Here is a 25,922-nt window from a genome sequence, read left to right as displayed (position 1 = left end):
GGTAATATTGGGGGAAAAAAGGAAATGTGATCTTAGAGCTCTAGGGCGAAGCTGAGGCTGGCACTCTGGATTTGGAACCCATCTGCACTGGGGGGGGGCTGGGGGGTTCACGTGGGAGAGACCCCTAGGAAAGGAGGTCGAAGGGGATGAGGAAGGGCCAGGGAGAGAAGCTGAAACATTATCCTCTGAGGACCTTGGAGGCATCAGGAGGCCCAGGGAGAGAGAGAGATGTCCTCACTGCTCCAGTTCTGTGACTACCCCTCCTCTGAGGACATGCGACCCACACACTGCACTCTGGTGATCAGGCAAGGGCACCAAAACTAAAACAGCTGCCCTCCAGCCTGGCATATCCACAAGGATGCCATGCTCTGGAAGCTGTGCAGTCACCGCTAAAGCTGAAAAGGCTCTGTGCACAAAGCTGACCCCAATCTTGATTCTATTTAAATATATTAAGAAGAGAAAAAGTTCTAGCTGGTCCAGGCAGCGTGTGTGGTCAAGGTCACAGGGGCCTCCTGCACCACTTAGCTGCCATTCAACTCTGATTGCAAGGTCCCCTTTCCACGGGGCTCCCTGAGACTCTTTCCCCAGCAGTCAACTTACTATGCACAACACATTGCATTTATGAGGCAAAGGGATGAATGGCTTTGTTTTTTTGGGAGGGGGATCATTCAGATCAATAAACACAGGTCATGGGAACAAAGAGGTGACTGTGGCCCCATCCCTGGTGTCACAGGTTGTCAGCCCAGCTCAGCCTCCTGCAGAGGGGGCTTGCACTCTGCCCGTGAGCTCATAGGTGATCCTTGTCCCAGGAGACTGGGAGTGGGGTGGGAAAGAGCAGTGGCCCATGATCCCTGGGCATTCAGCTAGCTGGGTGGTGTTTTTCATTCCACAGATACCCAGTGAGCATCTGTTGCAGCGAGGCACCGTGGGGGTCCTGTGGGAGAAGCAAATGTACAGGAACCCTCTAGGACTTCATGTAGGCATACAGGAATCCATATAAGAATCCTTGTCTCTGGAAGCCATTAAAGATGGTTCAGCCACAATGGAAGACCCTTGGGAGGGGCTCTGAAAACTCAGTCTTTGGTCCACCTGCCTGCCCTCCCATGGCCCGGACAGACTCAAGACACGTAGGAGCTGGGTCTTGGGGGATTAAGGTGGGCTCATCTGTAAAGTCAGAAGCCCTGACTCCTATATAGGCCACAGTGGGAAAGAGAGCTCTGGGTGAAGGCAGCCGTCAAATATTAACCAATCTCGTACATGCTGGCTGAGAAGTGAGCAAAATATTGGGACTCACACAGGGGAGGAAGCCAGACATGCATCGCTCCTTCTTCCTCCCCACATTTACTCACCAGGTGTGATCTAAACTGTGGCCCATGTAGTTGGTAATCACATAGAGTGACCCCTTCAAGCACTGTCTGTCTGCCTTTAGGTATGGACCACAGCTTCACCCGAAAGGGGAACATTCCAATGGCATAAAGTCAGGCAGCAGCGAGGCAAGGGCTCTTCTGGGCATTGGGACCTCTCCTATTGCCCACAAATATACAGCTTTCATGTGTGCTTTGGCCAAAGTCCTGGCTCCACCCTCATACCTAGTCTCCTGCACCCATGTTTCCTAGCATCTGGACTAAAAGATGGGACCCAGCAGAGCCATACTGAAGTCAGCCTCCCCAGAAAGGAAGTGCTATGCTAAACAGACAGCCCTAGCTCGCTGCTTCTCACCAGGGGTTAGAGGTCTGCGAGTCTGGGCGATGGGGAGAAGGGTCTAGATGCTTTTGGTCCTACAAGATGGTGTGGTCTTCCTGTACATGATCCGAGGGCACCCTGGCTTATTCATTTGTCAACAGGCATCCTTATGTGCCTTATTAGAGTTGGCTTTTTAAAGGCACAGACACTCTAGATTCCTTTAGGGTAAGGCCAGACACAAATGCATGTCACAGAGTGTCAGCTACTGTTACCCACTGAGATCTTCCTGTTTTACAGTGTCCCTGACTGTAACTCCAGCTTCTCAGAGGGCCCATTCTCACATGCTTTTTTATTACCTTAAGACTCAAGCCCCTCCAAGGTTAGGCTCCTGGAATCCACTTCCCTCACCATTATGAGTCCCCATTCTCTCACTGGGGAATGCTGCCAGGAGGCCTGCCAGGACTCTTGACTGAGCCAGGGCTTACAGAGGGGTCTACGGCAGTGGTTCTCAAAGTGTGGTCCCCAGACCACCAACATTAGCATCACCTGGGCACTTGTAAGAAATGCAAATTCACCCTGGTCAGTGTGGCTCGGTTGATTGAGCATTGTTGCATGCACAGAGGCCACTTGTTCAATTCCTGGTCATGGCACATGCCCAGGTTGCTGGCTCCATCCCTGTGGGAAGCATGCAGGAGGCACCTGACTGATGTTTCTCATCAATGTTTCTCTCTCTCCCTCTCCCTTCCTCTCTCTCTAACAATCAATAAGAACATATTTTTCTTAAAAAAAGGAATGCAAAACTTGGGCCTTATGGAAACAGAATCTCTAAGGTGGGGACCAGCAATCTATTTCAACAATCCCTCCATGTGATTCTGATGCATCTCAAAGTTTGAGAACCTCTAGGTTAAAGTTTCATTTTTCCACATTGTATTCCACAGAATAGGTACTCTGTGGTGGACTCCGTGGTGAAGTAAGTTTGGGCAAATAGCTAAAGAAATCTCTTTTCTTTTTTTAGCTTTATTGAGATATAATTGACATATAATATTGTGTACACTGTAACGATTTGATGTATGTACATATTGCAAAATATAGAGATTTCTTAATCATAATCTTTTTAAGCCTTTAATTTGCTAAAATGAATTGTGAATCTCCAAGAGGGAATTAGGGTATCTAGTGCTACCAAATTTATGCTTATGGCACCCTTTTCTCTTGAGGGATCTGTAAACATCTCTAGAAATTAGAGTTCTGAGGGAACCTTCTGGGTACTCTGATTTAGGACAGTGTTTCTTTATTACAACCTGCATCAGTCACCCTGGAGTGAGTCTCAGGCCCACCCCAGACAAATGAAATCCAAAGCTGTCTGGGTGAGACCCACACGCTGAATGTTGAACCAGCTCCCCCAGTGCCACCTGTGAAACCCTGCTCCAGACAGGGCTGGGGACAGCTACCTGCCTTCCCTGCTCCTTTCTGACCTCTGCTGTGGCCCTCAGAGGCCAGCCTGGCACTGTCTCGTGCTACTGTGATTCCCAGACAATGTCTGAGCAGGGCCAAGGGCACCTGGAAGAGAGGCAGACACAGGTTTAGAGAAAGCACCTTTGTTCTCACAGCCAAAGACCTGGGATTGGATTTAGGCTCTGCCACCTTCAGGCTGGGTGACCTTGGGCCAGTCCCTAATATGCTGTCACTGCCAGGGCCACCATGCAGCTTGACACAAAGGGCATTGTGCCCTGGTGCTTCCCATCAGCCCCTGACTGTCTCTGAGGTACAGCAGCGTGACTGACTCAAATCAAGATGTATTGCTCCTACCCGGCCCTGCCTCCCTCTGGCTCCTGGATCAGGAATTGCTGGGAAGGAATCTACTGAATTTGTTGGGCTTGACCTATTTTTTAGATAAACTGGGGCTATTTTCCAGCTATTAGTCACTTTTCTCCCAAGCCTCCACATATTAAATTCTTTTATATCCTCAGATATTTTGGCTGTAAGAGATGTCAGGTTAATTGGATACTTGGCTCGTGGCTCTTCTTACTTAATGGGCTTAAAAAGCAGACTTCCTCTCTTTTTCCTCTCTCTTCCCTCCCCAGGCAACAGGAGCCTCTTTCTCTCCTTTGACTTGAAGGAGGTCACCGAGCACTTGGCTTCCCTCTCCACTTTCCTTCACAGCAGATGTGCAGAAAGACATGGCCAATCCCCTCACACCTGCAGTTCACCTGGAGTCGGACCAAGCTTTAGTCCCAGATTGGAGTTAAATCATCCCTGTGGGACCTGAGCTGGGCTCGTGACTCTCTATCCCAGGCCGGGGTCATTGGTGGAGGTGGAGGGTGTTGGGCAGATAGAGTACCTGTGGATTCTGATCTTGGTTCTCTCTTCCCCTATTCAGGTCACTATGCAAAAGCCAAGTAACCTTTCCTACCCTCAGTTTCCTCTTTTGTGAAATGACAACAGCTGTGTGTCCTGCCTCTTTCACAGGCCTACAGTGATGACTGAAAGATGCTGAATGTGTAAATATTTGGAGAAAGTTTTAAAGTGTGGTACGGGAGTTTGAGACTTCCATCTCTGGAAATGTGGCTCTAGGCCCTGAAGCTAATTTTGGAGGCTCCCTGGACCCTTCACTGGCACTGGACACAGTGACTTGAGCTGCTCTTAGCTCTTCATTCTGCTCACTCTTTGACCCTGGTCCCTACCCTTCACATTGTCCACTCTCTAGGCTCCATTCTGCCCCCCTTCCTAGGGGCTTTCTGAGTGTTACGCAGTTGCTGTCTCAGGAACGTGGCCGTCATGGGAAGTCAGTCTCTGACACCTGGTCTCTCCTGCTCTTATCCTGAACTCCTATGGCCTCTGCAACCAATTATAATCTGTGTTTTGTTGGCAAACAGTTTTATTCGAATTGTCTCACAACTGCAGGTGTTAACTTCTACAATGAAGAAACGAATTCCTTCAGACCAGTAACCAGACCTTAGGTGTCATTGTTTCCCCTTAACACTGGGGCTCAATAGATATGCTGATTGCAGTATCCTTGCACTTCGGCAGGGTCAGTGTTGCCCTGCATAAGTATGTTACGAAAGTGGAGAAAAGGAGGCTCCTGCCCACCATGCACTCAGCGACCTTTCAATACCCTGAGAGGGTGGGGAGGTGGCAGCCAGAAAAACAAAACTGAGAAGAATCACCGCCAGAATCTTAATAACACTCAACAAGTAGAGCACGCAATGGTATTCCAAACATCTTTACCAAGAAGTGTCTTATCTCCTGGGATTTCCAAGAGAAGAAAATCTCTTGTAAATATAGAATACATTTACTAAGTGCCCATAATTCCATGCATATAGACTACCGGTGGCTTCAAGTGCAGATTCAAATATTTGTCAGATACTTTTCCAACAATCCCTTCACACCCAAGTAAAGCAAGGCCAGAATCGAAGATCATATTCTGTGGCTCAGAGAAGCTGACCAACTGATTTAACCCATACAGCATAGCTGCTCAGGACCCAGGAGCTGACCCCTCACAGAGTCTTGGGCTCCATCATCTGTCCACTAAGCCAGTGGCTGGAGTAAAACACGCAACGAAGTCATGTTACAAAGTCACAAAGACAATCACAAACTGCTGGCCAAGACCATCACCACACCAGCTTAGTCTAGATTCCCATCTGGTTTCCATAGACTCCTCCAGATATTTCCCTTCTAATTCTGCCAAACTATTAGTCCAAATAAATATATTTCCACCCTAGCTTCTTAGCAGAAGTGACTGACTCTTTTAATCAGAGATTCTGATGTAAACATTCACTGAAAATACTGACATTCCAACTAGAAAGAGAAGGATGTCAGCCAGCTGGCAATATTCGTGTCTACTCCAAAGGTGACCTCAAATTAACCAAAGACATATTCCAGGTAACTGGTTTGTTAAAAGGACTCCCAGGCAACGCTGATGATCTGTTTAAAAGCTGAAAAAAAAATGTAAGAAATATACAGTTTTCGAGATATTAGACATCAGGCAATGAAAACCTGTGTTCCTGAGAGATGACACACAAATAAGGTGAACCCCATAATGGCCCAGCTTATTGCCTGGTGCGAGTACCTGCGCAGTGGTGTAGGGAGCATGAACCCAGGCAGAGTTAGGAAAATCTCTTGGTGGCAGAGACAGAGGTGGGAATCAGAACAGCAAGGCACCTAGAGTTTGCAAGGCAACATACTTAGAAGCCTATACAGAGAGGGGGCTTTGTAGAGAGTGGAGAGAATGGCCCTCAGGTCCACATCGGAGACTGACCAAATCATGCATGTGAAGAAGCTGCATGAGGCCAGGAAGATAACCACTGAAAAGATAGGGGGACTAGCCTGTGGTACTCACACAGAGCCAGAAATGGTTCTTGTGCCACCAGGCCAGAGTGGAAAACCTCGTAATTCACGAATACTCATAAGAGGTTTTTCTGTTTCCTTCAGCTGTGGAAATTAGCCCTAGATTAAAGACTTCTCTGATTCCACTAAACAAAGCTTAGAAGATCTGAAAGGGTTAAAGTCTCCAAGTAATTTAACTCTGTCCCAGAACAAAGCTTAGAAATACAAAATATCCAGAAATATCCAACACCAACAAGATCTGGATTCCACAATGTCTGGCATTCTGTCAAAAATTATCAGGCTTGCCAAAGAAGTAGGAAAATACTACCTAAGAGGAGAAAAAACAGTCACTCTGCAGCAACCCAAAAAAAACCCAGATGATGGAATTGGTAGACAAGGTCATTAAAATTGTTATTGTAACTTGATTTCATATGTCCAAGAAACTAGCGGAAAGATTAATCATATTAAATAGAGACATGGAAGATATAAAAATGACCCAAACTGAATTCTAGAGAAAAAAACTGTATGTGATGAAAGATACACTGGATTAGATTAACAGCAATTTAGACATTACAGAAGAAAAGACTGGTGAACTTGACACAAGGAAATAAAAACTATCCAAAAAAAGACACAAAGAGAAAAAAGACTGGAAAAAAGTTATATAGAGCACCAGTGAGCTGTGGGATAGCCTTAAGTGGCTTAGTACACATGAAATTGTAGTTCCCAAAGGAAGGGGAAACAGAAAAATATCTAAAGAAATATTAGAATGATGGCTGAAATTTTCTAAATTGATAAAAAACCATAAACTTGAAGATCCAAAAAGTTCAACAAACCCTGAGGAAAAGAAATTCAGGGGGTGGGGGTGTTTGGTGGGAACTACACCAAGTTGTATCACAATCAAATTGCTTCAAACCACTGATAAACAGAAAATCTTAAAAGCATTCAGAGGGTGGATGTACACATGCTACATATAGAGGAACTAGTATCAGCACAGCCAACTTCTTATAAGAAACAACACAGGTCAGCGCTGGCCGTTGTGACTCAGTGGTTAGAGCATCAGCCCACACACCAAAGGGTCCCGGGTGACAGGTTCAATCCTCGGCAACCAATCGATGTGTCTCTGTCACGTGGAAGTTCTCTCTCTCTCTCTCTCTCTCTCTCTCTCTTCTTTTCCTTCCCTCCCTCCCTTCCACTCTCTCTAAAAATCAATGGAATAAAAATATCCTCAGATGGTGATTAACTAAAACAAAAGCACAGGTCAGAAGACAGGGCAGCAACACCTTTGGAGTACTGAAAGGAAAAAAGAAAAATTGCCAAAGAATTCTATAAACAGTGTAAATATCTTCGAAATACAAGGTAAAGGAAAGATTTTTTTGAGACATACCAAAGCTGAAAGTTTTCATTACCCACGGGCCCACACTATAAGAAATGTTAAAGGACATCCTGGGGCAGAAGAAAATGATATCAGATGGAAATCTGGGTCCCTGCCAAGAATGAACTCCCGAATCAAAGACTGGGGCAGGGGCGCTAAATGCAGCACACGAAGCACCTGCCGGTCAAGTTAACACCTTCGTGTGACTCATTCACCCGGTACCTCCACTCCCCAAAGGAGGAAAAAAGTACACCTTTCATTTTAATAATGAGGGGAAAGAGGAAGAAAACCAGACCGAGAGGCTATATTCCCAGGAAGACCATGAGTCCTGGAGCCTGGGAAAGGTCTCGTCTGGAAGCCCAGGGAGGTCATGTGCTAAAGAGAGAGGTAGGACAGCCAGAGGCCAACTGCCACCCCCTCAGGGACCTGGGTTTGAAGCGTTTACTCCTGACCCCTGCATCCGCCACATGCCTGTGAGGCCCTGCGACCCCTCCAGCCCCCTCCTGCTGTTCAGTCTCTGTCACCCCGGTCTCCATTCTGTTCTTCGTTCCCACCTAGGGACTTTGCACGAGCTGTCGCCCCATATATTTGAATGGTTCCCTCTTTCACCTCATTCGGTTCTCGATTCAAATGTCACCTTTACAGAGCGGCCTCTCAAGACGACTCCGTCGGCAGCCGCCTCCACCTGTGCCTCATTCTACACCCTTGCCTGCTTTAATTTTCTTCAGGACTCTTGTCGGCACCTGACACTAATTCGTTTATTTCTTTATGTCCGTCTTCCCCATAAAACGAAAGCTCTATAAATGCAGGCTGCATCAGGCGCTGCTGCAGTCCCAGCTTACAGAGCCCACCTGACGCTGAGTGGGTGTTTAATAAAAATGTGTGGAAGGCGTGAATAAATGAGCACATGAACAAACGAATGATTTCCTTAACGGGGTGCCTGGGGCAGCTACGCAAAGAACGGGACTGAAAAGCACAGGAAGTCAGTCCCGGAGGCCCACTCTCAGCCCCGAGCCAGGCACACGGTGGAGAAGGGCGTCTCCCCCCGTCCACGCTCGACGGCCCCCTCTGTGCTGGCTCTGAGATGCTCCCCCACACGAAGGGCCCGCTCTGCCCTGCTGTCTCTCAGAAGGAGGCTGAGCACTCCAGAGCCCAGGAAAGCTGGGCTAGTTTTGTCCGTGAGGCCTAAGGGTAAGCTTGAGGCTACCAGAGTCCTCACAGATAAGGTTCAGATTCATTCGCAAGGCTTACCGTCGTCTGCTCCCCACCATGATCTGACTCCTGCCTACTCCTCAGGTTCCCTCTTCAAATGCTGCTCCAGCCCTATTGCCCTTCTCTGGGTCCCCTTATTGCACTGTGCCTGTGCCTCCTGGCCTTGGTACCTGCTGTTCCCCTGCCTAGAATCACCAGCTCCTCCCTCTCTCCTGCCACCTACCTGCCCGAGCCCACACGTGGAGAACTCCAGTAAGTCTTCAACAACACTCAGATGTCATTCCCTACACCAAGCCCACTTTGATCACCTTCCCCCACTGAGTTAAACGGTGAAGAAGTCAGTCACAGAACATGTACTCTGCCCATTACAGAACGATAGATCTCGACAGAATGGCAGCCCCTCTCTAAGGGCAGCCTTTTGAAGTTGCTAATCACAGGGTCCCCAGGTCTCTTACTAGGAATCAGGGGATTTCCCCTTCCACGAGCGGCACAGTCCCTTCCCACCTGAGTGTCATGGAATTCCCCCTCCTGTGCATCCACCAGGCATTTCTGAGCAGGGCCCTTGTTTCATCTCTGCAGAAAAAAAAGCCTGTAGTTCTGATCAGCTAAGAAACATGAAGGAATGGAGGGAACTGAAGCATGCAGCCCTCAGGAGGCCTGCCTTTGCCTCTCTTCTTCCTGCACTGCAATTCTTCGTAAACGCTTAAGTCTTATTTTAAATTACAAGCCTTGTCTTTTTCCCCAACTCCCTTCTCTAGGTGCTTCCCTGGCATCCCTCCTATTGTTTTCACAATACCCCTGCAACTGCTGGTGTCCTCTCTGACTCCCTGACAAAGCATGAGCTCCTCAAAAGCAAGGACTGTTTCCTACTCAGTTGCATTCCCAGGGCTTATCCTAAGGCCTGGCATGGGAGTGACACATCGTACATTCCCAGTGAACACTTATTGAAGGAACAGCTGACTGAATGCACAGATGGATGCATGGACAAACAGCTCTGCAGAGGAGACCAAGAATCAAAGAGTTGAAGTGGCTTCCCCACAGGACCCTGATGTCAGCAAATGATGGAACTCAGGGCTTCCGTGCTGCCGGTCAGCCCCAGGCAGCATTGCTGAGCACCTGGAATGTTTCTTCAGAATCCAGGTTCCCCTTCCATTCCCCAAGCATCTTCCCAAGTCTCAGGGGCGCATGTGTCATCTCAGTTTTCTTTGCGTCTAACTCTGACATGAAAATCAGGTCTGCTTTTCTGAATTCACCCAGGACTGGTGAGCACCTAGCAATCCTAATCAGCATCACAACCACAAACCAACAACAACCCTATGCTGAGTAGGTTTTCATTATTATTTCATTTGCTCTTCATACCAGTCTTTTGAAGAAAGAATACATGACCCCCATTTTATATATATGAAAAATGTGGCTCAGAAGAAAATAACTGGTTCAAAGTCATGGCGTTAAAAATTGGGAGAACATGGAGTCAAGCCTACAGGATGCTGCTTCATATTTTAACACACGTTCGTGTTGCTCCAAGGTCAAGATCCTGAGGTGTAGGTGGCCAGTAATGACAGACCCTGCCCCCAATGCTTCCTAATCAATGTCATCCCTTTTAGGTGTAGCATTCTCTTCTGGATGATCTCTTAAGTACCTCACCATTTTCACACTTGGGCACAAATATTGAGTTCTCTCCTGGATCACCCCAACAAACTGGCAAGGGTCTTCCTTAATTTAGGCTTGTAAAAAGATCTTGAAGAGGAAAGTTTTTACTTGGGCCGTTTGCGAAGGCTAGGGACTACACAGAGATCCTCGGCCTCAGGGCCAGGATCATGTAGGGAGAAAAGGCACACACTTGGATCCCAGGGCTCTGATCTCTGGTCCCAGCTTTGCTACGACCTCACTGTGTATCCTTGAGTCAACCGTGACCCTCTTTGGACTTGGATTCCCATCTCAGAAAGAGAAGGGACTGAATCCAATACTATGGATCAAACAGGCATGTCTAAAGGGACCGATCTAGTGACAGGAACCAGTGGAGTGAGTGGCTGCAGGTTATGACAGCCACCATGGGCAGCAGGGGGACTGTGGCAGGTGGAGAACAGGCACCTCCTCTAAGTGGTGGCCAGTGTCTCATGCTGTTATCTCCTGGTCAGAAGATCATATGTAGAATACCAGCATACTTAGAAGAGGGCCTTCAGACATCATTTGGTCTACACCCCTACTTTCAGAGGCAGGGGTTCCCCTAATCCAACTTGCACTGGTGATCTCCAATGAAGCAGCTGATGCATTTGGAAAGGCTCCAAGAGTCTGGGTGAGCAACTCCTCTCCAACCACACCTTGCAGCCAGAAAAGCCAGTCACATCCCAACACCAACCCGGTCACGGGTTCCAGACCCAGCCAGAACTCTGACATTGAGCCAACCAGTCATCACCTTTGGAGGAAAGTGAACTGTAGGATTTCTATAGGGGACAAAGACAACCTTGTGGGGAGCAGAAAAGACAGGCTGAATTTAGCAGATAAACAACAGCAACCTGGCTCATGGGACCATAAGGGCTGCTAGCCTAGCTTCAGCCCTGAAGCCAACTCTCTGACCTTGACAAAGTATCTTTCCCCAGAGCCTGCCTCTCCAAAAGACAGTCGTGATCACTCTGCCGCTTTCCTCCACCCAGCTCCTCCTTATCATACAGGATTGAGGGCCTGGGAACATATTCCAAGATGTACTAAGTCACCCTAGGCTACTTGAAGGAAATCAATGGAGCAATACCTGACATGATTGATCACTCACTGTCTAAAATTGGACAGAATGAAGTGCTACAAAATAATATACTGGAGGGAATGGATCTGCCAAGGCAACAAATGGAAATAAAATTGTTGCTATTAAACATTTTCCCAAGACTAGTTAGTAATTTTTGGTGTCCTCTTTACTCAGATACGGGCTCTTGTGTCCAGAGCCCTTAAGGGACCGATGCTCTGCACTTCCCTGACAGTGATGGGGAAAGTGATATGGAAGAGGTAAGTTTACCATGGAAAGAGAAGATACTCTATCACCGAGTACAGTTATATCCACTGAAAACCGAAATAGGAAGAGTAGAATTAACACCTGAAAACCCAAAAGGGACCTCAATGAGTCATGCGGTCCTGCCCCGTGGCTTCAGGTAAATTGTTATTAACCAGGCCCAAAGAGCCTATACTGGGGCCCCAGCCAGCTACTCAACTTAAATATAAATCCCCTGCTCAAGCCAAGATATAAAGGAAATTAAACAGGAGTTAGCTGTTCAGCAGCACATGCCGTGTTTGGTTTAGGGGTCAGAGCTCTGCAAAGGGGCTTCCAGAATCCCCAAGATCAAACCCATTGTGTCATGAGATACAGAGGAAGAAACAGGGCTTGGAAACCCACATTAGAATTTCTGAGAGGGCTGGGTGATGCTGGGGGATTGAATAATGTCCCATAAGGAGCTACCAGGACACCTCCTTGTGGGTTCAGACACTGCTCCAGGTCTACTCTCTATCATAACCTTTGTCCTTCCTTCTCACAGAGGATAACGCAGCATGGTAAGTGCAGAGCAACCTGAGGGCCTCAAACTCCTTGATTCTTGGTTCTGCAGTGCACTCAGGGTCAAATAGAGCGTCAGAGAAGACTCGTCCCATAGTAAGCAAGTTGCAGAGCTTGGACTATATCACTCAAGTCTCCTGAATCCCATGACGTTTATTCTAATTTTATTTAATATTGAAGCATCTCCACTAAGGCCAAATGGGGTGGAAAATGGTGATCCCTGATGTTAACTCACAATGACAATCAGAAGCAGAACAACCACTCTGCATTGCTCCTCTGAGCAAGCAATCGCTACCCATAACTCATTCATTCACTCAATCAACCAACATTTAACGAGCCCTTCTGGAGTCCAGGCATCGTGCTGCAGTGTGGAGAATGGACTGGCAGAAGCTGGAAAGCCAGGTGCAGTGGCCTAGACAAGAGATAATGAGGGTCTGATCTAAGGCGGTGGGGAGAGGGAGAAGGAAAGGAAAGAAAATGATGCTAAGAAAGTAGAATGCACAGGATTTTGATATAAATTATCTGGGACTGGGGTGGGAGAGGTGAGAGGAAGGGAAGCCTCTAGTATAATTCCCGATTTCTGGCTAGGGTGCAGGAGAGAACGGCAGTGCCCTTGGTGGAAGCAGGCACCGGGGAGGAGCAGATGAGCAAGTCTGGGAGAACTCAGTGCGGGTCCTGTTGAATCTGAAGTGCCTGCAGAACACTGAAGAAGAGAGTCCAGCCAGAAGTGCAGGCCTGGGTGTCAGTCCTGGGAGAGATGAGGTCATCCGGGAAGAGTAAGCCAGAGACAGCGTTGTTAAGAGGCGAGCAAGGAAGAAAGAGCCGCAGGAAAGCTCGAGAGAGAACAGTCTCAGAGATGTGGGAGCAGCAGAAGAAAGTAAGACTTAGGACCCCAGAGAGGAGAGAGTTTCAAGAAAAACGCAATGACCAGCAGTGACTAACGCCTTTGGCTGCTCAGGTGAGATGATAATCCACTGTGATGGGTAACAACGGGGTCTCCAAGGCTGGTGGCAAGAGCGTGTCAGGGGAGGGTGATTGCAGGGTGGCCACAGAATCATCCCCCGGTGTGGAGCGAGGCTGCTGCACCAGGCACAGTGCCCATGGGACCCGACTTGGTCCTGTATCCTGGGAGATAAGTGAGGTCCCAGCACTTTAGAAAGAATGGTCCAGCACGCTCACTGGGGAAGACAAAGAAGTGTGGCTTTAAGAGATTTAAAACTCACATCTTCCCTTTCTTTTTCCTCTACTCTCGTATACATTTGGAACAGGCGAGGCCTGTGACACCTGAGTAAGGTTGTGCATCAATGCCTGGTGAAACAGGTATTGAAGGAGTGGCTGCCAGGGACTGAATTCTCTCCAACATCCAGGCCCTCAGCCCAGGCCACAAAGCCCAGAGCCAAGACTCTGGGGCTGCCTCCCCCTGGCAGCTGAAGAGTAAGCCCGTCACAGTCTCTCCTGCCTGAGAAAGAGCCATTGCTCTTAGAAGCACAGAAGCCCATGCTGGGAAAGTAGGAAAGAAAGGAGGAGGCTGAGCCGGCAGGGGCACAGCCCAAAAAGGGCAGAGGTTTCTGGAGGGAGATTCTTTCCTCCCAGATAAATACTTGCCCTCAACCTGCCTACCCTATGTCCTTTGTTCAAGCCGGGGCCCTAGAAGAGGTCGGCTCCCCACCAAGCCGAAGTCCAGTTTGAGGCCACCTTCCCGCTTTCCCCAAACCTTCCTTTTCTGTGCGATTTGCCACCACGGGGAAACATCTCGCATCTTCAACAGCACGAGTTTAGCACACGTGGGCATGCCTGGACAGGGAAGCCATGGAGGGGATGGCCATGAGCTATTTCCAACTCTACTGGCAACTCATTGAAGGGAAATAGGCGCAGAGTTGCACTGGGAGCGCTTGAGACAGCAAGGGAGTGATAGCAAAATGTCAGGCGCGCACACACCTCCTCCTGTTCAAACGTCCTCTGACCCCAGTTATTTCAGCCCGCCGCCACCGCGTGGGACAGAGCAGGATCACACCATCCGTTTTTCATACAGTGACTGAGTCAGAGAGGGCAGCTGGCAGCGGAGTGAGGACCCTGGGCTCTGCCTCTTGGTTCTCTGCTCTCTGTGCTGCCCGGGATCAGCTGAGCGCCTGGAGAACTGGATGAATGACCAAGGAAAGTCAAAGCAGTTCCTCCCTGGGGCTCAGGACAGAGGCCGACTGTCTTGACCAGATGGTGTGGGGTCCCCCTCAGAGGTGGGAGAACGAACCTAAGACGTTCTGAGGCAGACTGGAAGAAGACAGGGAGGTGGGCACAGGCTTGGCAGAGCTTCAGTTAAACATCCAAGAAAAGCCACCAGCTCTGGCCTTGTGGACAGGGTCCTAGAGCCCTGCAGCGTAGGCGGCCCCAGCCGTTGGTTTTCTTCACGTCCTGGAATATGGAGCACTTTATTTTTAACCTTATAGACAGGAGAGTGGATGTCAGTGCTGAACCAAGACAACCATGAATAAAGGAGGCCTGGGAAAAGCTGGGGGCAGAGCACCTGGCGCCAGAACAGGAGCCTGGGGCCCGAAGTGCCTGTAATTAGGAGCCAGACTCTCAGGGCTGCTCAGCTGCCTGTCTGAGGGCCTCGCCCATTATGTCCCCTGCTCAGATCAGCCAATGATGATGCGTCAGGCCAAGCGGGAAAAAAATATATTGGCTGATCCAAACCCCAAAACTCCCCTGCCTCAAGCAAAGGTTTTCAGTGGAGACTCCACAGTCTCTCTGCCACCTCTAGCTACTGCTGAAGTGCAGGGAATTCCCGCTGCCTCAGGCAAAGCCCTGACTCCCAGCCCTTCTTGAGACTTATGTTGTGCCTGTTCAAGAGGCATTAAAGTTCTACTGCTCTTTATCCGAAAGTCTCTTCTTATCCAGCTTGCACTGACTATAAACGTCCTCTCTGCAGTTTGGGCTTTGTCCCTCGGCAGTGAACCTCTAACTGGAATAGCCTAGCTACTTGCTTTGGGTTAGCAGATGATGACATGAGAGGGAGCTTCCTCTCACAGTTGCATCCTATGAAACTGACACAGTCTGAAGCGGTGGATTAGGAAGGAAGCAATAAATAGCTATTCATTTAAACTCTGGCATTCATAGGACATTTTCCATACAGGAATGGTACATGCAATGCCACTCATTGAACAAGTGGATTTAAACCTCTAATAGGTAGGTTCTGGGAGTCAATGTGAGCCACACAGACAGAGCCCCTGCTCTCACAGAGTTTCTGGTAGACTTACAGACAAGGAGATCAGCAAATAAAGTACAGTGTGATGCGTGTTGTGAAGCAGGATGCACAGGCACTATAGGGTCACATAGGAGGGAGAACTAAACCAGACTGGGGCAAGTGGGTGTCAGGGAAGGCTTCCTGGAAGAAGTGACGTCTAAGCTGAGACCGGAAGGAAAAGTAGGAGATTCCCAGGTGATGAGGGGAGGTAAGCAGTTGAGTACAGCTGGACAGAAGGGAAGGACTTACAAGAAATGAGGGTGGAACAGGGCTCAGGGGCATGATTGGGCACAGCCATGGTAAGGAGGGGGCTCTTTCTCCTAACGGTAATGGAAAAGCCACTGGAGGGCTTTAAGGAGAGGCTTAGTATAACCAGATTTCCACTTCAGATGCTGCCATGGGAACTGATCAAAGCAAGGAAACGCAGGATGTGTGGAGAGCATCCAGGAGGGTGCTGCGGCGATCTGGGCAAGAGATGGGACTTGAACCAGGACAACAGAAGTCGGGCCGCAAAGAGAAGGTTCGATTCAAGACAAAGGGGACAAACTCTTGAGGCGTAGAATCATCGGCCCTTGCTGTAGAGAAAGAGACTTAATACTAAGCAAAGTGAGGATCGCAGGAGAGAGGCACATTGGTAGGAAGAGACAATATTCCAGAGGGGACCCTGAAGAGTGTGAGGCACCTGTGAGACATCTGAGCGGGTGGCGATGTCCTGAAGGCAGGCAGACACACGGGTCCAGGCTCAGAAGAGAGGTCTGGGGATTAGAAAGAGATTCTAACAAAAGGAAGTTGGCATAATACATGTCTGATATACAAGCTTACTTCCTTTATTCATTCAATAAATATTCATCAGTCTCCTACTATATACCTGGAGGCAACAGTTGAACTAACACACATTAATAGAGAACGTTCCTTAATTGGGATCTTCTCTACACCTGTGAGGGGCTGTAATCGCTTGTGTGGGATCCTCTGATCGGGGCTCCTGAGAGAACTGCTGTCATAACTGCTCGTCAGGGAGAGATGAAGCCCTCGAATGTAACTGTCGGTGGGAACTGCCGTCTTTCACTTTCTGGCAGGCCCAGCCTTGAAAGGCCACCGCTTCACTTTAGTTCAGCTAACAAGAGATTATCTTTCACAACAGAGCTACAGATGGGATCCTAATTGACGAATTTGTGAATAGCCATTCTCTTTATAGTGGCATTATCCCAATATTGCTGGCATTCCCTTAGCTGTGCTACCCCCAGCCAGGCCTCACATACAGTGGATATACTCTACTGGATTCATAGCCAAGGGGACAGGCGGTGTGGCTCAGTAATTACACATCTATTTTGCAACGTGAGCCTGGTCAGTAACTCTGTCCTCACTCTCCCCCTCCATGCCTCAGTTTCCCTCAGTGGGAACATGGGAATGGTCACCAACCAATCCAGTAATCAACAAATAGGAATTACGCCCTTCCCCGCAGCAAGGTTTATGAGGCGCTCAGAGGAGATGGAGACCTTGGCTTTTCCCTCAGGAGGTCTGCAATCTGGCGTGATTTACTCTCCCGTCCCCCATTTCTCTCACATTGGTAGGGGCTCAATGAGGTTTCAGTTTCATTCTCTAGATGATGCGTTCTAGATCCTAGAGCTGAATATGAGTGTGGAGACGGATAGGCCAGCCTGTGGGTCACAGAGAACACTGTTCCTCCTGCAACTGGGGCACTTCGCTAGGGGACTAGTGGCCCTCTAAGCAGGGGGTGACAAAGAGCCATCTTCAGCTGTCTTTGTGGCTCTGTCTGGCTGGCCTGAGAGTGACTGAACCAATGACTCAATGACCTGAATCAAAGATGCCTCCCTTGGTGGTTCTGCTCTGGCCTCTGCCACCACTAACTCAATAATGTCACCAGTAAAGGCCCTTTATTCATCTGTTCCCACTTTGGGACACCATTGGATAAACCCAGATTACAAATAATAGCTAATCTTTCTTGGCCATTTACCATGTGCCAGATGTGTGCTTTGCATGAAATAACTTATTTAATCCTGAAAATAACTCAATGGAATAAAGTGCTATTACCATATTCCAGACAACTGCAGTAACTTGTGCAAGCTAGCAAGCAGCAGAGCTGAGGTCTGAATCCAGGCCTACTAATCCCGGAGGCTGCGTACTTAACCTACGCACAAAACTACCTCAGACTGAGGAGCCAGAGGCCCACATGGTTTAATTGTTTCGAAAGTGCCAACAAAATCCTTATGCTTCCTGCCCTCCAGCATAGCCTTCAAATAGGCTAGTAATGTGCTCACAATTCTACCACTAAAATAATCCCTGTGGCAACAACAAAGCAAATCCCCTGGGAGGCTGAGGAAATGGAGCACATGGAGCCTGTTACAGACTGACAGCTCCAGTCATGGGCCTTTTCCCACGCATGGAAGTTAACCAGTTCCTTCCCAAGTCTCTCAGCAAGAGGAAGCTGGTGTGGGGCAAAGGTGAGGACCAGCTTGAGGTTCAGGACACAGAAAAAATGGGGAAAGAGGCCCAAGTCAGCAGCAGAACACATCCCAACTCTAAGAAAACCCTAGCTCCTCTACTTACTAGCATTATCATCTTGGTCAAGTTAATCAACCACCACAGGTTTCTGTTTCTTTAACTGCAAAATGGGAATATTAAGAATGGGAATATTCTTTCTCTTCATATTTTAAGTTTCTATTCTGGTACCTCTGATGCCTTCATAGTCTAGTAGACTGGAAAAAACCATGAGTCTTGGTAGCTAGAAAACCAGAGTTTAAGTCCCGGCTCCATCAGGTACTAGCTGTGGGATCTTGGGCAAGTAACACTAACTTTCTGCGCTTTGGTTTCTTCACCGTGCAATGGGGATACTACGTAACTCATAGTATGCATGGTGTACATTACGCAATATGTGTCTTTGTGTAGCTATATACCAAAGCATTTTAAGTGTCACATGAAAAGGAGAGAGATCTCATTTTGCACAATTCCTAGACCTTATATAGAGAAACACTGGTTTTAGATACTACATATCTGGATATGTTAGAAAATTAACACCAACAAATGAAACAATCAATCAAATGCTACATTTAGAGGAGGTAGAAATAGCATTGACCTAGGAGTAAACAAGGCCTCAAGACTGAAGAGCTCTGTGGCACTGGGTAAGTTTTTCCATCTCTTAGTTTAAAAAATGATCTGACTTTTCATCCAGCTCTAAGATTCTGTCTTTATGAAAATGTGTACATCAAGCCGTTTGCGCTCATAAAATTACATTTTAAAAAGAGATCTTTGCTCATGGGTCACCCATTACAAATCTGTGGAAAGCCGTGGTGCTCAAGGGAATTCTAATAACAAGTGACGCAGAAAAGCCATTTGATGTGTGAAATACCCCACGGGCTGGATAACACTGGAGAGGCAAATCTCAAATACTCCTGGCCTGGCTATTCCTATTAGACGGCAACTACCAGAACACCAGAGCAAGGGGTCGAAATCACCTGAACAGAAACTACCAGAGATGGTGACACAGCCTTTACTACGGCCCAAAGTGCAAAGGCAACTGGCCAACTTTTATCTCCTTTTAGAATAACATGAGCAGAGGTGACTCAGATTGCAACAGAAGAGACTGAGCTCAGACCTAAGGAAGAACTTCCCGACTACTGAGCTGCACAAGGAGTTTGGGGAAGTTGCCCCCTCTGAAGCTTTTTACCAAGCGGCCACCTGCGCATCCTGGGTTAAGTAAGCGTCCTGCAGAAAAAGCATGGACGGTGACCTTGTGGAGGTCTGTTCACAACGGAACAATGTCTGCTTTTTACACACCACCACCATTCCGCTTCCAGTTACCTCTGCAATTCACATATAGTCACGTTGCCCACTTGTTTCCTGTTGGCACAGTAGGCTCCAAGGTGCGAGCACTGTTTTTACAGATTTCTGCATGTCCCACACTGGTACGTGGTAATCTCTTCACAGCACAGCTAGCAAGGAGGAGGAAATGGAGCCCGCTCCTGAACTGGAGACGGGAGTGCTGTGCTTCACCCTGTTGGCAGCCAAAAGCCAATTTAGGACTCTCCAAAAAGCCAAGTTTCCCAGGAAAAAAAAAAATGTGGGTATCTTCTTAATTCACCAGAGCTCACTAGGGACTAAAATAGGTGTTTGCTGAGGGAGGGAAAAACTGTGGTGGACTATGGTTTATGGATCATTTCAGTGGAGAAACGAGGAAATGGGAGAGCATCCGGTTTGCACTTTTTCGGCAAAACTTCCAAAAGCCAGCAGGATAATAATCATAAACAGTTACTGAGCACTCACCGAGTTCTAAACCCTTTGCGTGAATTAACTCGTTAAATCATCATAACAACCTTCTGAGGCCCCAAGGGGTTAAGTCATGTTCAACATAACAACACATCTAAGCTCAGAGCTGGATTTTACACCAAGCAGGCTGGTGCCCAAGGCTACAAGGCTAGTTAGCCCCACCCCTCCTCTTCAAAAAGAGATGTGGATACCGACCATCCTCAGAGAAATACACCTGTATCCTGCCTCCTCCTGCCCTCTTTAAAAATTTTTTTTAAGATATATCTTTATTGATTTCAGAGAGAGGAAAGGAGAGGGAGAGAGAGAGAAACATCAGTGATGAGAGAGTTATCATTGATTGGCTGCCTCCTGCACGCCCCCAACTGGGGATCGAGCCCGCAACCCGGGCATGTGCCCTGACCGGGAATCGAACCTTGAACTCCTGGATCCTAGGTTGATGCTCAAGCCCTGAGCCACGCCCGGCCGAACCTCTTGCCCTCTTCCTCCTCAGTTCCCTGACCCTTTAACTGACAGGAACTCCCTGAGGAGAGGCATCCATTAGCTAAAACCACCAGCATACCCACGTCAGAAGTCAGCTCAGGTCTCCCCGACACTCACACAGCAGCACTCACTGAGACCCCTAATCCTGCTGTCGTAATGTAGGATTTCCCCCAGCCCGGGATTACTCTCTCTCCCAGAGTGAGTAAGGCAATAAAACATTCAAGAAACAGTCTCCAAAATGACTCCTCTGATAAAACTGTTCTATCACCCTTAGGGCTCTCCTTGGAGGTGTTAAAACCCCAGTCAGGGAGTCAACATCATCAACAATGCATCAGACTTTCTCCAAGACAGCTGCTCACAAGGGTCCATTATCCCCCATGGTTCATAATTGGGCAATGTGATTAATCCATTTATCTGCCATTCAGAAGAACACCACACAGTAAGAGCCAGTAATTGCCAAGTATTGAACAGATACATGAATAACCAAAATGTACCCATGCTTTCAGTTGCTGCTGCATCTTGGTTCTCAGGATATTTACTCACTTTGAGTTTGAAAGATCCACAGTAATGTAAGTATAGCAGAGGGGTGGGAGACAGGAAGCCGTGAGTGGCAAAAACCCAGGAGGCTCATGAGCTTGTTCCTAATTCCATGAATCAATTCAGAAGACATTTAGCAACATTTATTATTTACTGTGTGTTAGGCACAGTGTTAAGAACAAGGGAATTTTTTAAAGTTCATTATCTAACTGGAGAAACAGGCATATAAGAAGCCAATTATCTTTAATAGAAAAAGTGAGAGGCAGGTGTGAAAAACAAAAAGGAGCACTTACTCTCTATGGGGGCGGGGGGTAAATGGCAGATCTGGGAAGGCTGCCCAGAGGAAGTGACCTTTGAGCTGGGTTTTGCAGGTTGAGGAAGACTTTTTTTTTTTTCCAGAGAGAAGTTGGGGAGAGCAGCCCAGGCAGATGGATCAGCATGCACAAAAGCATTCAGGCGTGGTGTCAGTGGCCTATGCAGAGAACTGCATGGGGCAGATATTAAAGGGCCTTGTACACATGCTAAGAAAACTGGGCTCTCTTCTGAATCCTATATGCAATAGGGCAACATGGCGAGCTTTTAAAGAGATGTCTGAGCCTGAGCAGATGTGTGCTTCTGAAAGCCCACTGAGCAGTGAGAGCCAGGCTGGCTAGGGAAGAGGGCCAGCCGCTGAGAGGCTACTGCCTTCGTGAGGGCAGAGGTGAGGGCGACCTGCCTCAGGCACTGAGAGTGCACTGAAAAGGAGGCTGGGCTGGGGGTTTTGCAGACATTTTGGAAGGCCACATCAGGTTTCTGGTGATGTGTGGGGAACAGGGCATGAGAAGAGGCTGATGGGAGCAGGGACCAGTGTGTGGTGATGGCCTCAGCAGGGGAGGAGAAGCATATTTAAGGGAGCCAGAGAAAGCAGCATGGAACTAACATTGCTGGGTGTTTACCATGTGGCAGAGTCCCCTCATTTCCTTATGTCCACAAGGAAATCAGCTCAAGTTAAAGAAGCCGCGGCCAGAGTGGTTAAAGAGCGCACTCAGGGCCACCCAATGTCAATGGAGCCCTCCAAACCCGTGCTCTTGAAGCCCCAGCTCCGGACTTTACTTGTTGAGAAGGGTTCGACTTACAATACAAGTAGTCTTATTCTTCACTTTCTCCTTGCCTAACAATTAGAATAGCTTTCCCTATCTTTACCTTGCGAAAGAGCACCTTCTGCCCTGGCCGGTGTTGCTCAGTGGTTGGAGTGCCAGCCTGAGCACTGAAGGGTCAGGTTGTGGGCTGGATTCTCAATCAAGGTTGGATCCTCAGCCCCGGTGGGGGCATGTGGGAGGCAACCAATTGACGTTTCTCTCTCTCTCCTTCTCCCTGTCCCACACTCCTTCCCCTCTCTCTAAAAAATCAATGGAAAAAGCATCCTCAGGTGAGGATTAGTAACAACAACAAAATTTTTTTTTAAAAACACCTCCCATCATCCTTGTCTATCCCCAACATTTCTTCTCTTTCTTCCAAAGTAACCCTCACTTCCCCACCCTCATTCACACATGGCATCTTTTTGGAAGTACGAACGTAGGGCAAGGGGCAAAGAATCAGAAATGGGATCAAACTGTTCCAAGACTGACTTGCCAGCCAGGTGACTTTCAGAAATCACTGAACCTTTCAGCCTCAGTGTCCTCAACTGTAGAGTGGGCACAAAAAATGAATACTAACCTTTGCTTATTTCATGGGATTATTGTGAGGACGAAAGGAGATAAAGTGCTTGCAAACAACACCAACAAAAGGCAGGAAAAGGTGATACAGGATTATCTGGGTGATCCGGCACCACTGTCTACCAGGCTGTGAGTCCCTGCAGAGCAGGGGCCTGTTGGTCTTCATCTAATTATTCCTGATACAGAGTCAGTGTTTCATAAAGATATGCTCAATTAAGAACAAGGACCACTACCACCACCAGTGAGCGTGTGTGTGTGTGCGTGCGCAAACACACACACACACACACACACACACACCATAAAGGCATCCTTATCCCCATTTCTCTCCCCCACCATACATGCAGGCAAACCCACAATTCCCCACTTTTGGAAGTACTGCTCTAGTCCTGGCTTATTCCAAAAACAGCCAGTTCCTGGAGAAAAACCAAGTGATTGTCACGCTGCCTGGATGGCTTCATTGGGCATGTCTGAACACTAGGTAAATCTGAATTCCTCCCCATCTAACGGAAGTTGCTAAGGACTGAACCCCCAGACGCACTCCCCTTTAAGGAGCCCCCATGGGTCTGCCCCACCCACTGCCGCTGCGTGCAACGTTTTTGTTTTTTTTGTTTTTCCCTCACAGGAGCTCAGAGCCCCTACTGCTATTTTCATTGATGCCTTGAGCAGAGCTGGCATGTGCAACTGCTGAGAAGGGGGAGCGCAGAACCGCGGGGGAAGCAAGTAAAAATAGCCTGGAGCGTGTAGCTATGCCTGCTACGGACGCCTTTAACCCTGGCCAAGATAGGGAGCTCAGCGGCCGCTGCTGCGCACTGAGGAACCCACCCCTCACAACAGCTGGGTGCGGGGGGGGGGGGCTACAGACCCTAAAAAACTTTTTTTAGGAACCAAGAGGAATGGGGAAGGAGGGGGGCAAGGGGGCTGTTTCTAGCTTCCAGCGCTCCGTCCACCTAGCAGCAGGGACTGCTACATGCCTGCTAGTCCAACAATTTACAGCAGCGCAGCCTTGACTTGGAGCTATTTTTAGAAACCTCTTCGGAGGGTGGGTGATCAGAGAGAGGAGGGCGAGGGTATTCGTAAGGCTAGCTTTCCGCTGTGAGGCTAAGAGCCTTGCACTGCACGGCATTCTCAACGTCTGCTCTCCGGCGGGGGGGATAGGAGAGAGCAAGTGTCCAGGGGATCACAGGCTCACTGGCTTTGCCCTCACTCAAGGAGAGGGCATTAGCTACTGAATACCCCACTGTTTTCAAGCCCCAGGGTGTGTTTGTTTCCAGACCGACAGTTGCCAGATGCATGCTGCTGCTAGTCTCTAAGAGAATGGGCTTTTAAAAAGCTCTGCTGCCTACGCTGTGGGGGTAGGGGTTAACTGCAGCTCAGACCTCGCGGGAAGAAGATTGGGGAAGGGTCTCTACACCTTTTTGCATTCCAGAAAGACAGAGAGACAATCCCCGCGCACACCTCCACCCTTGCCCCACGCTGCATATGGGTAACCATATGTGAAATGTACGGCGGCCCCACCAGACACCGCGCTATTAATAGAGCCGTGGAGAGTTTGCTCCCTGCCATTCTCCTGCCACCGAGTAAGGGATGATCTTCACACACTTGCCCCATTCCGCCCCCACCTGGGCTCATCGCTCTCCAGGAAGGTAAGGGGACTGCCCACGCTGATCCCCTTCGTGACTACAGGTGCCCAGAGCCTACGGACTAGTCCAGTTATAATGACAGCAGGGTCAGTGCGAGGCCAGAGACCACAGCCTTCAGCATTGGGACGCAAGACCCAGCAGGGCTCTTTGCGGCTCAGGGCCAACTCGAGAGCAGAGAAAGGGCAGCTATTGGGTTGCAAAGACGGGGGGCAAGAGCGCAATTTGAGGAGCTAGAGCGACATTCAAAAGCTGCTGCGGGACGAGTGACTGCAGACCCATTTGTCGCTGCAGCCGGAGGCGCAAAAAACCACCACCGAGGGCGCGGGCTCGGCTGCGGCAGGAGCGGGCGCTGTCCCTGGTTCTGAAGCTGGCGGCCGCCTGCGCTCCCTCCCCGGGCGTAGCGCCCCGGAGAGGGCTGTGACATTCGAGGATTGCAGACAGCTCCCCGGCCCCCATCCGGGCCGGACGGTGTCTCCGCGGTGCCCGAGTCCCACCACCAGCCCAGCTTTGCCCCCCGCGGTTGGGAGCCCTCCGCGGTGCTGCGGGGACCGAGAGCTCGGGGACTCAAGCTTGAAGGGTAAACCTGAGGCGGCGGCGGGAGGGGGTCAAGGCACTGCAGGGAGCAGACCCGGCCCGGGGTCGCCCATCCCGGCTCTGCACCGGCGAGGGCTCCGGAGCCCTAACGGAGCCGGGGAGAGGGCAGGGGCGCGCAGCTGCCCAGGACCTGGGACTTGGGGAGAAAGAAGCGAGCGGCGGGTGGTAGGGGAGCAAGATGGGATGGGAGAGACTCTTTTGCATTTTCAAGGGGGGGCGGGGGGCTGAGACATGCACTGGCTCCCCCCTACCCCAACACACACACACACACACACACACACACACACACACACACACGCCCCGGGCCGGCAGAAGCAAGCGGGATGGAAGGAGCTGGGGAAAGTTTGGCTCTAGGTGTTGCGCGGCGGCGGCGGCGGCGGCGGAGACAGCGAGGGCGGCGCGGTCGCCGGGCGGGCGGCGGGGTCGCCCGGGGCCCCGGGCCTCTCGCCTCCTTACCTCGGTGTTCTCGGCAGCGTTCTCCGCCATTTTCCTCCTTAGGAGCAGGCAGCGGGAGGAGTGTTTCATGCCCATAAGAGCCAGCAAGGGTTTGGTGATACAGAGATAGTAGAGAAAGAGAGAGCTGGTGTAGCTTTAAAAGAGAGAGAGAATGGGAGGAAGAAAAAAAAAAACACGAAAAAAAACCCAAAAAACCCAACCCAGCCCCTCTGCCGGAGCGTCAGCGGATACAATCAACCACGGTCGAGTCTTTCCTGCAGTCTCCACTTTGTTTTATTTTCCTCCCTTCTCATCCGCTTCGGATTCCTTCACACAGTTTCAAGTTCTTCTCGCGCACCCGACCCCCTCCCCGCCCCTCGCCACCCGCGCTGCGGGCTAGGCGGGCGGGAGGCAACCCCGAAGGCTCCGCGGCGGCGGCGGCGTCTCTCTCGCCGCTGGCTGCTCGCGAAGTCCGGCCGGCCGGAGGCAGCCTCCAACTCCTCTCAACTTCTGCGGATCCGCTGGGCGAAGCAACACGCTTCCTGCGCGTCTCTCCTAGGGGCTGAGCCGGTGAGTGGGGGCGGGGTAGGCGGCTCGGCGGAGCCGGCGGCGGCTGGGCGCGGGCCGAGAGCCCCCTGCGCCCCGGGCCCGCCCCCTCCGCCGGCTGCGAGGGTCTCTCGCCGCCCCCACTCCCCGCGCGGCGGACAGCTTGCGCGGGGGCAAGGGCTGCGCGGACGCCGGGGGCCACGCGGGCGGCTCGGAGAATGCAGGCGCGGGAGCAGGACTCGTGCAGGTCCTTAGACCCGAGCGTGCGTCCTCCCGCCGAGGACAGCCCTGGGCGAGACTGGACCCCAGTTACCTCGCCCCCACCCCAACCCTCCCGCTCCTC

The 25,922-nt window shown here is 49.8% G+C and overlaps 1 protein-coding gene across 2 annotated transcripts in view; it reads right to left on the bottom strand.

Moving 5' to 3' along the window:
* The window catches only part of PRMT8 (protein arginine methyltransferase 8), an 81,247-nt gene extending 56,118 nt beyond the window's left edge, over positions 1 to 25,129 (bottom strand). For both annotated transcript variants that reach the window (XM_087813863.1, XM_016215216.2), the window contains exon 1: positions 25,055 to 25,129. In XM_087813863.1, coding sequence (XP_087669989.1) covers positions 25,055 to 25,129 — 75 coding nt within the window. The remainder of the gene's footprint in view (positions 1 to 25,054) is intronic.
* Between the last annotated feature and the right edge of the window lie 793 nt (positions 25,130 to 25,922).

Source organism: Miniopterus natalensis, chromosome 2 (assembly GCF_054644295.1).
Source record: "Miniopterus natalensis isolate mMinNat1 chromosome 2, mMinNat1.hap1, whole genome shotgun sequence".
NCBI lineage: Eukaryota > Metazoa > Chordata > Mammalia > Chiroptera > Miniopteridae > Miniopterus > Miniopterus natalensis.
Note: the sequence above shows the minus strand (reverse complement) of the source record. Positions and strands in the feature narration are given on the sequence as shown.